Below are 14024 nucleotides of genomic sequence, written 5' to 3' on the forward strand. Positions count from 1 at the left end.
GCCAAGAAATAATAAATGCTAACCATGTCATTTTGAAGTACATAAAGAACACGCATACGCGATTCAAAATCAAGAACAACCTGTAATGAGAAATTAAATCCAACTACAAGCCAAAAGCATGTCATAAGCACCACAGCAAACTAAAATGAAAAACAGAAGCAAAACTCAACGAAAATATCCTTAAATAAAAGTATAAAAAAAATAAAAGATAAACACTAAAACGTCATCAACTCCATACAATAAACTACAGAAATATGTCCAAAATAGGTATAAAAAACAAGTGAAAACAAGTACTTAAACTCAAGAAAGACATTAGAAATATGAAAGATGCTTCGACATGCACAGCTTCCAAGCAACTAACAAAATATAAACGCCTTTAAAACACATTCTTCGACTCTGAATGATAACTTACCTCAATGGCAGCTGCAAATCATCTGCAAAAACAAAACTAATCATTTAAAAAAGAAAATAGAAAAAACAAACAAACAAACAAAAGGCAGAAAGTTCACAGCTTTGCACATATACATAAAACATAGTCAAAAACAGTCTATCAGATCATACCACATATGAGACGGATAACCACCGAAAGAGCCACCAGCACCTTGAGCCCTGGACCCAGAACCAGAACCTAGAGCCGGAGGCGAAGCAGGGCCCGTTTTCTTCTTAGGGTAGACATTTTGTAGGCCTGAGCCCGGTACCACGGAGGAAACACCCCCTAACAATGACGCATTGCCAACACCAACATTCAACCCACCCGGTGCACCAGCAAAGTAACCACCAAACCCACCCGGTGCACCACCAACTTGCCCCAAAACCCCCGAAGCCAAAAACGAATTCGCCGCAAATAACCCTCCATACATAGGATTAAACAACGCAAAATTCTGCGCAGCCATCATTTGCGGTGTTGGCTGTTGAACACCCAACCCATTACCCGTATTAACCAAATTACCCGGAGCTGAAACCGCAACGCTCTTATTTTTACCTTCACTCGACGCTCTCTGGCAATGCAACTGATGCCCTTCGAAAACCTTATACGGCTCCTCCAACGCCTTCCTAAACCCATCCTGACTCCTATACACGAACAACGCAAACCCCCGCGACTTCCCCGTCACACTATCGAACCCAATCGGACCCGTCTCAACCTCCCCAAACTTCTCAAAAAACTTTCTTAACCGCTCCGGATCCGTATCCGGCTGCACATTACTAACATAAATCTTCCTCCACGAGTTATCACCTCCGCCAGCAGCCGCAGCAGGCGGGCCCAACGCGGCTAACTGGCACGACGCCATTCGGTTATTAATTTTCTTCCTCGGCTCCTTCAGCGCCTTCATCGCCTCTTTTCGTGACTTAAACTGCACAAAGCCAAAGCCCTTGGCTTTGCCGGTAACCCGGTCGATTACGACATTACAATCCTCGATTTCTCCGAAGGGTTTAAAGGATTGAGTTAGGGTTTCTTTAGTGGTGTCCCATCCGAGGCCGAATACGAAGATTTTACGATGCGAGATGTCGGCGTCTGCGGTGTGGCGTATGCGGGCGTAGAGGGTAGGGTTTGATAGGGCGGCGTTGATGATGAATTGGATGAGTTGGTCTTTGGTGTAGGGTTCGATGAGCTTGTGGATCTGTTCTGGGGTGGCGTCGTCTGGGTCTGAGTCGGAAGATGATGCGGGTGGGTTTGATGATGATGATGATGGGTTTGGGTTTGGGGTTTTCTTCTTGGTGGTTTTTATGATCTTCTTCTTGGTGGTGGTGGTGGGTTTTTTAGCGAGTTTTTGTGGCTTCTTGGATGACGCTGCTGCTGCTTTCACCATTGTCTTGTTGCAGGTGAGTAGAGAGGACGGGTTTGTCAAGGTCAAGGGTGTGATGATAACTTATGTTACAGAAGTGACGCCTTCATTTGCCAAGGTTTTATTTTTTATTTTTTACTTTTTTCAATTTTAAAGTAGCTTATAGTTTATTTTCTATTATTTGATAAGCTTTTTTTAAGTGTTTAAATTAGCTTATATTCTATAAGTTGTTAAATTCATCATTCTTTAATCTGTTAGAGTAATAAGTTGTTTTATTAATTATTAATCCACAACCATTTAAGAACAAATGAGTTACTTACATATTTACACAATTAAACTTCTTCATATAAGCTAAAAACCATCTCCAAATAAGTTTCTTCAAATTAGCTTATATAAACTTATAAGCATAAGCTTAAAAAGCTAAAACAAACACCAAATTAAACTTATTTTTGTAAAAAAAACTAAAAAAGCTATAAACTAGGTTAAAAAAACTATGCTAAAACACCCCCTTCTGGGTGATGCCAAAGTAGTTTTTTTTTTCTTTTTTTTTAACGGTCGATTTTATAAAAAAAACCTAACAAGTATCAACTAGAATAAACAACACAATAGAACAAGCGAATGCGTCATAAACACCAGATTACATGATTCAAATTGAAGCGCGCTTTCTGAATCTAATCCAGCCAATTTCTTCATATTCTTCACCCATAAGAATAAAAGTTGCTTTATATCTTATTTGATTATAATGATTGACAATCTTGTGTTGTTAAAAATGGTCTCGTTTCTTGCTTTATATAGACATCAATATGTCATGAGTATGATTGATTGAACGGTTCTTCATTTGTCTTCCTCTCCTTTTAAACTAAGATGGATCTTTAGTAAATTGTTTACCTCGAGCACAAAGATTGGTGGGATACCCCACACCGACTAATAAAATGGCACATATTGATGTAATGGGTTTTATGAGAGGAAAGTAACTAAAATAGACAATATTGACCTCTTTTCATTTTTCAAAAATAGACATTGACTTTTAATCTATAACTTTCTATATATTTTCTTATAGACCTATCAAATTGCATCATGATGGGCAGGCTGACTTAGGAGGCTAAGCCTAAGCTAGTTCTTTTTGGCAAAAATACAGTAGCATGTGCCCCATATCATAACCAACCTTGATTTAGCACGTGTAACAAGTAAAAAATTTTAACCTACAAGTGTAGTTTTAGCCTACAAGACAGAGACTAAAAAGAGAATCTACCCAAGCTAGCACGAACTTTTTTTAGCTTACAAGACATATAACTAACAAAATTCATTTGTAGGCTTAGCCTAGCCTACATGTGACACATGTCAATTCCTGGTGGTCAGAGATTGAGGCCTTTTTTTAAATCAATTTTAGTGTGAAAAGGTGTCAACTTAGCCTCCTTAGCGTACTTAGCATATGTGACGACTTCTAATTAGGTATCAGTCAATATGTATTTTTATAATAGAAAGAAAAAGAAACATTTTTTATTTATTTATTTGTGAAAGGTAAAAAAAATTGCCCAAAACATAGGGTCACTAAACAACTACAACATAATTACAAGAGATTAAAGCTACACCAATCTAACTAGGATAAATATTTTCTCTTGAACCTATTATTTGATCAAAGACGACCGAGTGATTTGATGTATTACAAAATCCTTTTAGGATTGGCATCCTTATTTGAGATGTTGAGATCATTCATAGCCTTCCAAATATAACAAAAATCTATCATCAATATATAGTGAACGACTTATTTGAAGTTTTCCTTATTCGGGACTTGTTTATGTATGTTAAAAATATCATAAACTAAAAATACGAAAACTGGGTTAATTTTGCACCAATTGCTGGTGCCAAGCAACCGAAGCCGCAAAGCAAGAGGTGAGTGCCAAATATAGCATTCCGAGATCAAGTGTTTTTTTTCAAGAAGAAAAAGATTAAGAAAAATGACGCCAAAATTACCCAAGGGCCAAGTCGAAATCTGATTTTATTTTCAATGCCAAAATTACCCTTAATGACATTAGAAAAGGAAATATTGTCCAACTTTAATTTGAGAACGAGCCTTGTTATTCTATTCCAAATCCCCATGATAAACTTGTTAAGAGGTACCATAGATCACGAGAATTTAGTGTCATGGATGGCCGACACAACCTTCTCAGTTTTAAATATCGAGACCCATTTAGCAAGGCCTTGTTTATGTCTTCAAGCAGACCAAGACCCAACCCACCATCTTTTATATTTTCGCTTTTGTGTCCCTCTGCTAAGCAGCCCAATGAATGCCCAAAAGAAAACGTTTGCAAATAGATTCCAGGTCCTTTAGCACCTTGGTCGAGTGAGAAGTAACAGCAAACTCTCGAGTTTTCATAAGAGAGGATGGGACACCAATATGGGTAAAGTGCATGGCTTCCAAACCTCATGGTAACACGAGCGTGCCCTTGTGAATAGGCTACATCAGTGTTTTGAAACCCGGACCGAACCGGCCGGTTGGACCGGGACCCGCTAAGCATACAGGGCCGGGTTGCACTATTTGACCCGTTTTCTAATAGCCCGGCCGGTTTTTGCGGTTAGCGGCCGGACCGGACCCGGTGGCCCGCCGGGTGAACTGGTAAATACACTTTTTTTATTTTTTTTATTTTTAATCAAAATCCATGTGAAATCCAGCCAAACTATTTGATATCTTAATCGTTGCCTACCTTGGGTCGGACCCTCTGGCCGGCCATGACTCTGTTATGATAATGGCATGCACCGCATGCATATTTGTTAGGATTGACCCTCGAAAATGCGATAGTTAAAAGTAGGTATACAGAATAAGCGATGGTTTTAAAACTTGAATGGTTGAGAGCAACTGGCAAACTGTGGTGGCTAGCCTGAAAATTATGCGGCTGCTGTTGTGTAACTATAAAGAAGCAGTAACAATAGTGGTAGGGTTATAGCATGTGTTAATAAGCATTTCATTTAGTTAAGTTGGGTGGGCTTTTGTTGGCCCAAATAGCATTGTCTAGAACATGAGTAAAAAAGAAAAGTAAAACTCTAATATTACTCTTACTATTAAATAGAATATTTAATTATATATATTAATTATTTATGACGTCATCCGGGTTAAAGACCGGTCCGCCCTCCTAGGTCGGTCCGACCTTTGACCTGGTAAGGAGTCCGGGTCAACGTCCGGGCCGGGTCTGAAAACATTGGGCTACATGGCTTCATTTTATGAAGGGAGCGTGCCCTTGGATTTTAGTAAAGCTAGCCTCTCGCTAACAGAGAGCGAGCCAACAAAGGACTCTTTATCTATATATATATATATATGTTTTGAATTTGGTCATTGCCCTTTTCGCGCTCTAACTAATCACCCGTATGTTCGTTCTCTCATTCAGTATTTTATTTTATAAATTAGGGTTCTATATAACCAGCTGTTTCACTAGTGTTCGCCAATTTGCTTCCAGGAGACGGAAACATATCTATCTAATTCCGCATGCAAAGATGAATACGGAGCTGCTGGAGATTCAACCTCACGAAATTAGAATTATATGTAAGTCTGTTGCTCAATTCGATTATCTCAATAGAAGAATTGTATTCTACAATCAGCTGTGAATTCAGTTTAGTAGTTTGTGCCTCAAATGTTTCAGGTTAAGTAGTTTATCAGGATGTCAGTGAAGAAGAAGAAGAAGAAGAAGTTAATAGCAGTTATTAGTAGCATAAATTAGGTTTTATAATTGTAATTCATGACCATGATCAATGCAAAAAGTTATAACTAACAAATTTTTATATAAGTTTGTTTTGCTGTAAGGGCATAATTGTATATACATGGACTATATCAATGTAGTCATAGTTCTAACTGACATTTTGATAATCCACTTTATTAAGTATGCATGGACAATCAAATTTAATCACACTTATAATTATAACCATGCTCTCATGCCACACTTTGATTAATTGCATCATAATGTCATTGCACTTTGTAATATATGTTTAGATAGATCTACAACTGTTTTTTATCAAAGGATTGGGCTAACTCTTCATGCCTTTTTTCTATTTCTGATTAGTTGAATTGGAGAAACAAAGCTCATGTTCTATTCGACTGGTCAATAAGTCTGATCACCATGTTGCTTTTAAGGTTATGACCTTGTTTTTGATATTTAATTTCGATTTATCCCTAAAAATCTGATGGAATGTATTCACACGTCTTGATTTTTTTGCAGGTTAAAACTACGTCTTCATCAAAATACTGCGCCAGACCAAATACTGGAGTTATTAAGCCAAATTTAATATGTGATTTTACAGGTATAAGTTTTGTTGAAAACTTTTAGACTGTGGTGTGTCCTTACTGATTTGCTATCACTTGAAGTCCTGTATATATTTTGTTGAGTATGATGAGTTTTAGGTTGTATACATTGTTACTCTGCAGACATTGATTTGCTCGAGTCTTCCTAACACCTGCGAATTTAACTTAATTATGGAACCATGTAACCTTATTTCTTAAGAGTACAATTTGTATTTCTTGAGTTTAATCACTCCTATTTTATTCTCGTCCTTTATATTTGACATTAAGATCGAATAATGTTTTACATCTAGAGTGACCAAGAAACATGGACCCCAGATGTTAGACAGAAGCTGTGTGCATTTGCTCATTTAATGATGTGATTGATGTCATGTGGCGTATTTGCATTTACATTGCACCTCAATATCTCTTTGCATCTCAACTTTTAAAAGAGGTGCATGATTACCAGTTGTAGAGTTTGCTAATTTCTTATGATCTATCAGTTTCTTTATTCTTGGCCCACAAGTCTATCTTTTAGAATCATTTTCCCTTATATTCGTGACAGTATCTGCTAAATGGGCTTTTGATTAAAGCAGCTGATATCCCGATTATAAGAACCCATGATCAATGTATTAGACAATTAAGCTGTTGATGGATTTCACTCTAGGATAGTTCATGTTGTATACGCTAAGATATTTCGTGTTGGACATGTAGCACAGTTACTATGCAAGCCCAAAAAGTAGCACCTCCTGATTTGATATGCAATGACAAGTTCTTAATCCAAAGTACAATTGTATCCAACGGGACTACAGAGGATCATATCATGTGTACCACGGTTAGTATCATGAAATGTTGGTTTGACAGTGAGTTATATAATGTAGCAAACGGCCTGGCTGGGTAATGTGCTAAAATGGGTCGGGTTGGGCCTGCCCACGCACATTTTTTAACAAAAGATAACCCAAATGGATCCATTTGTAAAAAAATGACACGTCTAGTGAGTTTAGTGACTCGCCACCTTTTCAGTTTGCTAAAGAGGATGGTAAGCACATCGAGGAAACAAAGCTTAAAGTGATCCTTGTCAGTCCACCCAACTCACCAATATTGTCATCAATGAATAGAATATCAAGAATGAGATCATATAATACAGTCACTGAATCAAACAATGATTTGGCTCAAAACAATAGCTCTAATGCCAAGGTAAGAGCTTTATTTGATTGGAGGTATTATGGCTAAATGTATGTCTGACATATCATCTTATTTTATGAATAAAAAGGTTGTTTTTTAGTTATCACTATTTTTAAACTATGCTAGGTTGATGAGGTGTATACAAAAGTTGTAGAGGCAAGGAAGAACAAACAATCTATAAACAGGAAGCATACAGAAGAATTACGTTTAAGCAACGACGTAGAAGAAATAAAGTCAAAGCTGCGAGAATTTGAGTCAATACTTAAACAGGTAAGCTATGAGTTTACTTTTGGTTTGTGCTTATATTACAAGTTAATGCTTTTTGTTCACTAAAATCCATGAAAGTTTAGTGGTTTTTCAGTTTTTTTACATTTGACTTGAAGTTATACCTTTACTACAATGCTATATAGCGAATATCAAGGTGTAGGCATAAAGAAACCAATAATAAGAGTCAAAAAAGCATTCCTAAAATGCCCCTAAAACTTTCTTTAATAGGACAATCCCAGAACCAATCAAAATACAAGGACAGGAGAGGCCGGGTTCCAACTGTTGTTTGTATCTGTGGTAGCACTTGTTGTTGTTAGTGTGTACCTTGGATATTTGCTGCATGGCTGATGAACAAGTTTTACTAGGTTGAGACTGCCATGACATTTATGAGCTGAGTTGAATAGGTGCGTTGACCAGGTTAGTGTCTATATGCTTTTGACTTCTTGTTCAAATACAACTACACACAAAGTTAGTTGTGATATAAAGACTTCATCTCAAGAACATTACAATGCTTGACTTCATGTGGATTTTGATAGAATTTAAAAAAGGGTATCACTGTTGGTGATTTGATTTGAGTGTTTCATGATCAGATTCTCTAAATATGCCATTGTATGTAGCAAAAGTATAAGAAGGGAAACACAGACACTTAAATTTGATATTAGAATTTAGAAGCTGACATGAGGGCAAAGCCTTGTGAAACTAGGGATGACAATGGGCCGGCCACGAGAGGGTTTTTAGTATCTCATACTTTGCCCGTATCCATTAGGTACACGTTACTCAATGGCCATTAGCCATGGTTTGTAGGTTTCCCTTTGGATACTAAACATAAATGTTTATGGTGTTATATGGTTAAAAATTACCCGTTGCCTCTTTGGCTATCATTAAAAACTTGATCTTAAATCCATCCTAAAAATCTTGAAATATCATATACTCAACTGCCCTTCTAACAATTATGTATCTTTAACAAAATACTAAAAACGAAATAATCGTACCGAGTAAAATCCCACTTATAAAACTAGCGGTAGAGTCTGAGGAGGGTGAGACAATGGCAAACCTTTCCTCCAACCCAAAGGATAAGAGAGGAAATACCATTTATTATATTTTAAAGTTTATATAATGTATTAATATATTCGGTATCAACAGCGGCGGCCTACACCTAAGGCTTAGGTGTCGGCCGGCCCCCTGTGCATTTTTTTAAAGGTATATTATGTTAAAATCCCGATCAACCCTATGAAATTTGGGCACCAACTCTCTTCCAAACCCCTTAAATTTTTGCCTTGGGTTTGCAACTGGGTATCAATACAGATAAATGAGTATGAAATTTGGGTTTGCAACTGGGTATCAATACAGATAAATGAGTATGAGATTGATGTTACGTGGTACCTTCTAATTCCATACATATCCAAATCTTGAAAAGGTTCATAACGAATATCATATCCGGTCACATTCCCAGACCATCCCATATATATTTGGTTTTTCATTGGATTCAAGTTAGTATTGCATCAAGATCAATATATCATCTATATCGTGTGTGTATATGTGTGTAATAAGAGTAGAGAAAAGTACAGTGAGAAAGAGTCCACTATTGAAAATATATTCCATTTTTGTCCTTAAAAGTAAAAGTTTCCAGATTTGTCTCATACAAATACGTTTTTGACAGTATGCTAGGCCTCAACGTGTCTTTCACAACATGTTAGCCTCCAATGCACGTCTTTCACGACATGCTTGCTTTATTAATTGTTTTTTTTAATATTATATTATTATAATTAATTTTACTCATATTTGGTTTTTTAATAACCTGTAATGCATAAAGTTTTATAAAGTTCCGAATATACTGTTGAGACATGCTTATTTTTATTTACATGTTGGCATAAACTTTTACTTAAAATGTGGTCGAATTTTATTAAACATTTATAACATTTCAATAACAATTTGATACTTGGTTTTGAGTAAAATTTATGACAACATGTAAAAAAAATAAACATGTTTCAACGACATATACAAAATTATTTATAAATTTATATATTACAAGTTATAAAAGAAAAACCAAATATGTATAAAATTAATTATAATAATGTAATACTGAAAAAAAAATTAATAGGTCAAACATGTCTTGAAAGACGCGCTAGAGGCTAACAGGTCGTGAAAGCCGTGTTAGAGGCTTACAGGTCGTGAAAGACGCGTGCTCGAGGATAACATGCCGTGAAAGATGTGTGTGGTGGCCAAACAGGTCGTGAAAGACGTGTTAAGGCCTAACACGTCGTCAAAGATGTGTTTGTAGGGGACATTTCTAAAAACTTTTATTTATAGGGACAAAATTGCTCTCAATCTCATTGGAATCCCCCCCCCCCCCCCCCCCCCACATCATTCAATTCATTACTTACCTAATCAACTATCATCGTCTTAAAGGGAGTATTATTTTGTTATCCAAACATATTATATCCATCACACTACTAGTTGTATGTATTGTGACCGTCCTAGGAAGTTTGGGGTCCTAGACGAGTAGAAAAATTGGGACATTGAAATATAAATTCAACATATATCTTATTATTGTGTCAAAATGGTTGTCATTAGTCATTACATTACTAAAGATCAATGAACCAATTTTAAATACTCACATCCTCTAAACAGACGTCTAAATTTTAATTTATTTCCTAATTTTAAACAGTCAAGTTACACTTCACCGATCAATTTTTGTTTTTTTAAACATATGATTATAGTTGGTGTAAAAATGACGTTACTACCGCTAGTACATTCGCCCACACTCCTTTTATAGTGATGAAAGAAAACCCGGTATATACCGTTCTATACGGTAAGAAAGAGATATATCATCGCATTCACTACTCTATGCATACATCATTATAATCATATCGTATGAGCCAACTAGTATCATTTAATTTTATTTAACAATTAAAGAGCCATGCTCTTCTAATCACCAATCAAATTATGAGAAATTAAACTTTTTCACAAGTATGGAATTAAGCCTAAAACTAATAATTTTACGGCAAGCTGTATCATCAGTTTCAACGTATGAATGCGACAGATGAACAAGAGATAAACACAAAAGTTAGTCAACTGCAGCAGCGATTGTTGACAGCTAGAGCAGTAATGGAGGCGATGAAACTGTACTCGCATCCGATGAGCTCATGCTCTCGTCGTGTTCGTCTAGCTCTCAACTTTAAAGGTAGGTTTATCCTCTCTGTACCTAATTCAATTACAAATTCCGATTATACATAGCTAGCTACACCTGCACACTTTCACTTCCTTTTACAGTTTCACTGAATCTAACTAATTTGATTGTGGTGGTTATTCTAGGGCTCAAATATGAATGCACAAATATTACCTCCGTCGGAGATCCAGGTGAGAATAACACACATTTTCATAATTTACTTAAACAAGAAATTGATTGTTTACATAATTAGATTTAGATTTATAAGGGAATTTCTTTATTAATTGTAGTAACTACAAAGTTGAAGTTGTGGTCTTTAAGTCTTAACTAATTTATTGTGTTATAACTAGGTTAGTTACACATGCTGCATGAGTGGGAAATTAAAAAAAAACGTAATATATATGCTATACATTTTAATGTTGTAAATGTTACATTTATAAGAACGGATAATTTTACATTAATTATAAAGTATTACATTGTTGTTTATATTAAAACAAAAAGATATAAAAAACAAAGAGAGTAAAATGGCAACTTAAAACATCTTTCTAATTTAAACCATTAAACCAATATTAATAAAAGCTACATCATCTGATAAAGTCATATGTTATATATATGTCAAAAGAACTTTGCAACATCTAAAAAATCTTGTTTCTTACACAATCTGAAAGAGAAACAAATGTGTTGTAAAATCACTAATATATTTGAATAATTGATGTATAAAATCACTAATTAATTGCTTATTAATTGTAACATAAATTTTACTAGTTAATTATTGCATTTTTATTCCCATGTAAATGATTGTCGATTATTTTTAAATAACACCAAATTTAGATTTTGATATAATTAGAGATATTCAATTATTTTAAATTCTATTAATGACATAATTGTAGTGTGAAGTAATTGTCATAAAATATTTTATAGTCAGCTTATAAATACTTAAAAATCATACAAATAAAAATATTAATTATAAGCCGGTTTTGTAAGATCCCTAGCAGTCAATGTTTTTTGACTCAGACCGGACATCAAACCGAACATCTTACCGGGTCACAGTTCGGGTCGGACGTTGAAATGGATGACGCCACAATTAATTTAAAAATATTCAAGTATTAAAAATATTAAAGGTCAAATATAATTTTAGTTTTATGCTTGAAGAGAAAGAATATTTATATATGTTAAACCAAGTATTTTAGCACAATTACCATTTAAGTGGTGTTGGAAAGCATCTTTAGTTTTATTATTACCATTTAAGTGGAGTTGGAAAGCATCTTTAGTTTAAACATGAGGTCTTGGGTTTGAGTCTTGTATCACACAACAATTTATTTTTCAAAATTTTACTAAGAGACTGCTGTTAATTATATTAGTGTGCCCTTCCACCCTAACCAGATTTTAGACTGCTGTTAATTATATTAGTGGATGGTACATCATATTAGTGAGTAATTTATTTTTGTATTTGGGGCGGTTTAGAACTGATGGTAATATTTTAGTTGCTGATCAATATTCTTGTATGAATGATCTTGTTATTTACAGTACCTGGAAGAAAAATACCCTCAAAATCCTTTGTTGCCTCAAGATATTATAAAAAAATCAATAAATTGCCAGGTAAATCGGCTGCAATTTGTTTACTCAAGTGACCATCAAATTCTTTGTTCCAAATGAGTGACAACTTGTTTGTGGTAGGTTGCAAGTATTGTGTCTTCAAGCATTCAGCCTCTTCAGAATACGACTTTAGTTGTGAGTAGAAACTTTTGATTTCTGTTTATGGCATGCTATTATTGATTTTCCATATTATAGTTTTGACCATGCTTAAAGTTATTTAACAGCATTATATTGGGGAGATTGTTAGTCCTGATGAGAAGCTTCCTTGGGCTCAATATCATATCCGGAAAGGGTTAGTAGGTAAGGATCATTATTAGCCAAAATTCCAATAATAATAATTATAATATACACTTTAGGATCATAATACACACACAATGGTAATGACATAAACATTTTCCCAATTCAGCTCATGCTAAAAGAAATCTTGTATATGAGATGGCTGGCCCACCCAACATCTGAAGTTCAATAATGATTGTAATTAATCTGAAAATGTTACCGAATCCCTAACTATGTGATCACTTGTGCAGCTCTCGAGAAGCTATTAGTGAACCATGCTGGAAAATATGCAACCGGAGATGAAATTTACTTGGTAAGCTAATAGCTATGGTCTATATATGCTGCATATATTATGATGCTTGATCTTTATAACAATGCACTACATTAATGTTTAAATCACATGGTTGATCTTATGGAAACAACCAATGATTTACAGTCGCTCCTGTTAAGTTGGAAGATTCTTCTATGAATTTAATTATGTTCTTTTATGGTAATTTGCAGGCAGACTTGTATCTTGCACCCCAACTTGATAATGCAATCAACCGGTATAAGCTTGACATGGTATTTAATCTCTACTAATATGCCCGAGTTTTCTTATTTTTCTTTTAGTTTTATTGATTTCTTCATTGGCTGGTGCAGACCGAGTTCCCGCTTCTACTTAAACTGAACATGGTTTACTGCCAAACACCAGCTTTCCAACAGATTTTTGGTGAATCACTGCAACAAATAGGTTTGATCCACACACACTAATTGTTATAAAAGATATATGTGCTGATTATGATTACAAAAATTATCAATTGAAACAATAAATAGCTATACAAATCAATTTAGAAAGTTGCATGCATTTAAAAATAGATTTTGGGTAACATTCAACTCGTTCAACCAGTTGCCCCGTTTTTTTTGGCAACCTTTTTAGTTTGATCTATTTAAGATGAAACACTACCGGAATCTCTAATAAGTAAACGAGTCGAATTTTCACATATAGGTAAATCTATACTTCGCTTTAAACTGTAAAACATGTGAGTGAATCGTGGTGTCATGAATCATGGAGTTCCTTAGCTATCTAATCTTATTTTATTTTTTCAATTTTCTCAGTTTATTTTGGTTTCGCATTGTGTTAGGTGATGTTTGTTTTTGCTTCAAACATCTTCAGGAGAGTAATGTCTGCAGGCGCGCAGACAATCAGCTGTGAAGACAGTTTGTTTTTTTAAAAGAATAAGATCTGCAAACAGCTTATAACTTCTTAAAACAAAAGCTATTGAAACATGCTTCAAACGTCTTCATCCTCCACAACCGGTCGTCCAGCCCTTCCAACCCTAGCCACCGCCTCCTTCGCTCCTCCACTCGCCGGCAGCCATCGCCACCGCCTCTGCTCCTCCAGGTACACTCCTTCTCTTCCTCTCTCCCTTGGTTCCGGTCGCCATAACCACCGCCATACCGCCTCCTGCTCTCTCCCTTGGTTCGGTCGCCATACCGCCGC

The 14024-nt window shown here is 35.4% G+C and overlaps 3 protein-coding genes across 3 annotated transcripts; 2 read left to right on the forward strand and 1 right to left on the reverse strand.

The window, feature by feature from the left end:
• LOC143567797 (UBP1-associated protein 2B-like) lies at window positions 1–1808 on the reverse strand. The gene is made up of 2 exons (XM_077054111.1): window positions 562–1808; window positions 1–434 (listed from the first exon to the last, which is right to left on the reverse strand). Coding segments are annotated over exons 1-2 (1248 nt in total). The 3' UTR covers window positions 1–433.
• A 3465-nt stretch (window positions 1809–5273) lies between these two features.
• On the forward strand, window positions 5274–8235 carry LOC143567799 (vesicle-associated protein 3-1-like). The gene is made up of 7 exons (XM_077054112.1): window positions 5274–5322; window positions 5837–5907; window positions 5993–6074; window positions 6771–6886; window positions 7075–7248; window positions 7363–7506; window positions 7732–8235. Exons 1-7 carry the CDS (start codon window positions 5274–5276, stop codon window positions 7849–7851), a joined length of 756 nt encoding a protein of 251 aa, XP_076910227.1. The 3' UTR covers window positions 7852–8235.
• A 3958-nt stretch (window positions 8236–12193) lies between these two features.
• Window positions 12194–13433, forward strand: LOC143567812 (glutathione S-transferase zeta class-like; the record flags this gene model as incomplete). The annotated part of the gene is made up of 6 exons (XM_077054123.1): window positions 12194–12271; window positions 12350–12403; window positions 12493–12568; window positions 12796–12857; window positions 13046–13105; window positions 13184–13433. Coding segments are annotated over 6 exons (441 nt in total), but the record flags the coding sequence as incomplete, so codon positions are not given.
• Window positions 13434–14024: the final 591 nt, after the last annotated feature.

The sequence above is a fragment of the Bidens hawaiensis genome, unplaced genomic scaffold (genome assembly GCF_021521415.1).
Source record: "Bidens hawaiensis isolate Kalapana, Puna unplaced genomic scaffold, B.hawaiensis_p1.1 tig00023639_1, whole genome shotgun sequence".
NCBI lineage: Eukaryota > Viridiplantae > Streptophyta > Magnoliopsida > Asterales > Asteraceae > Bidens > Bidens hawaiensis.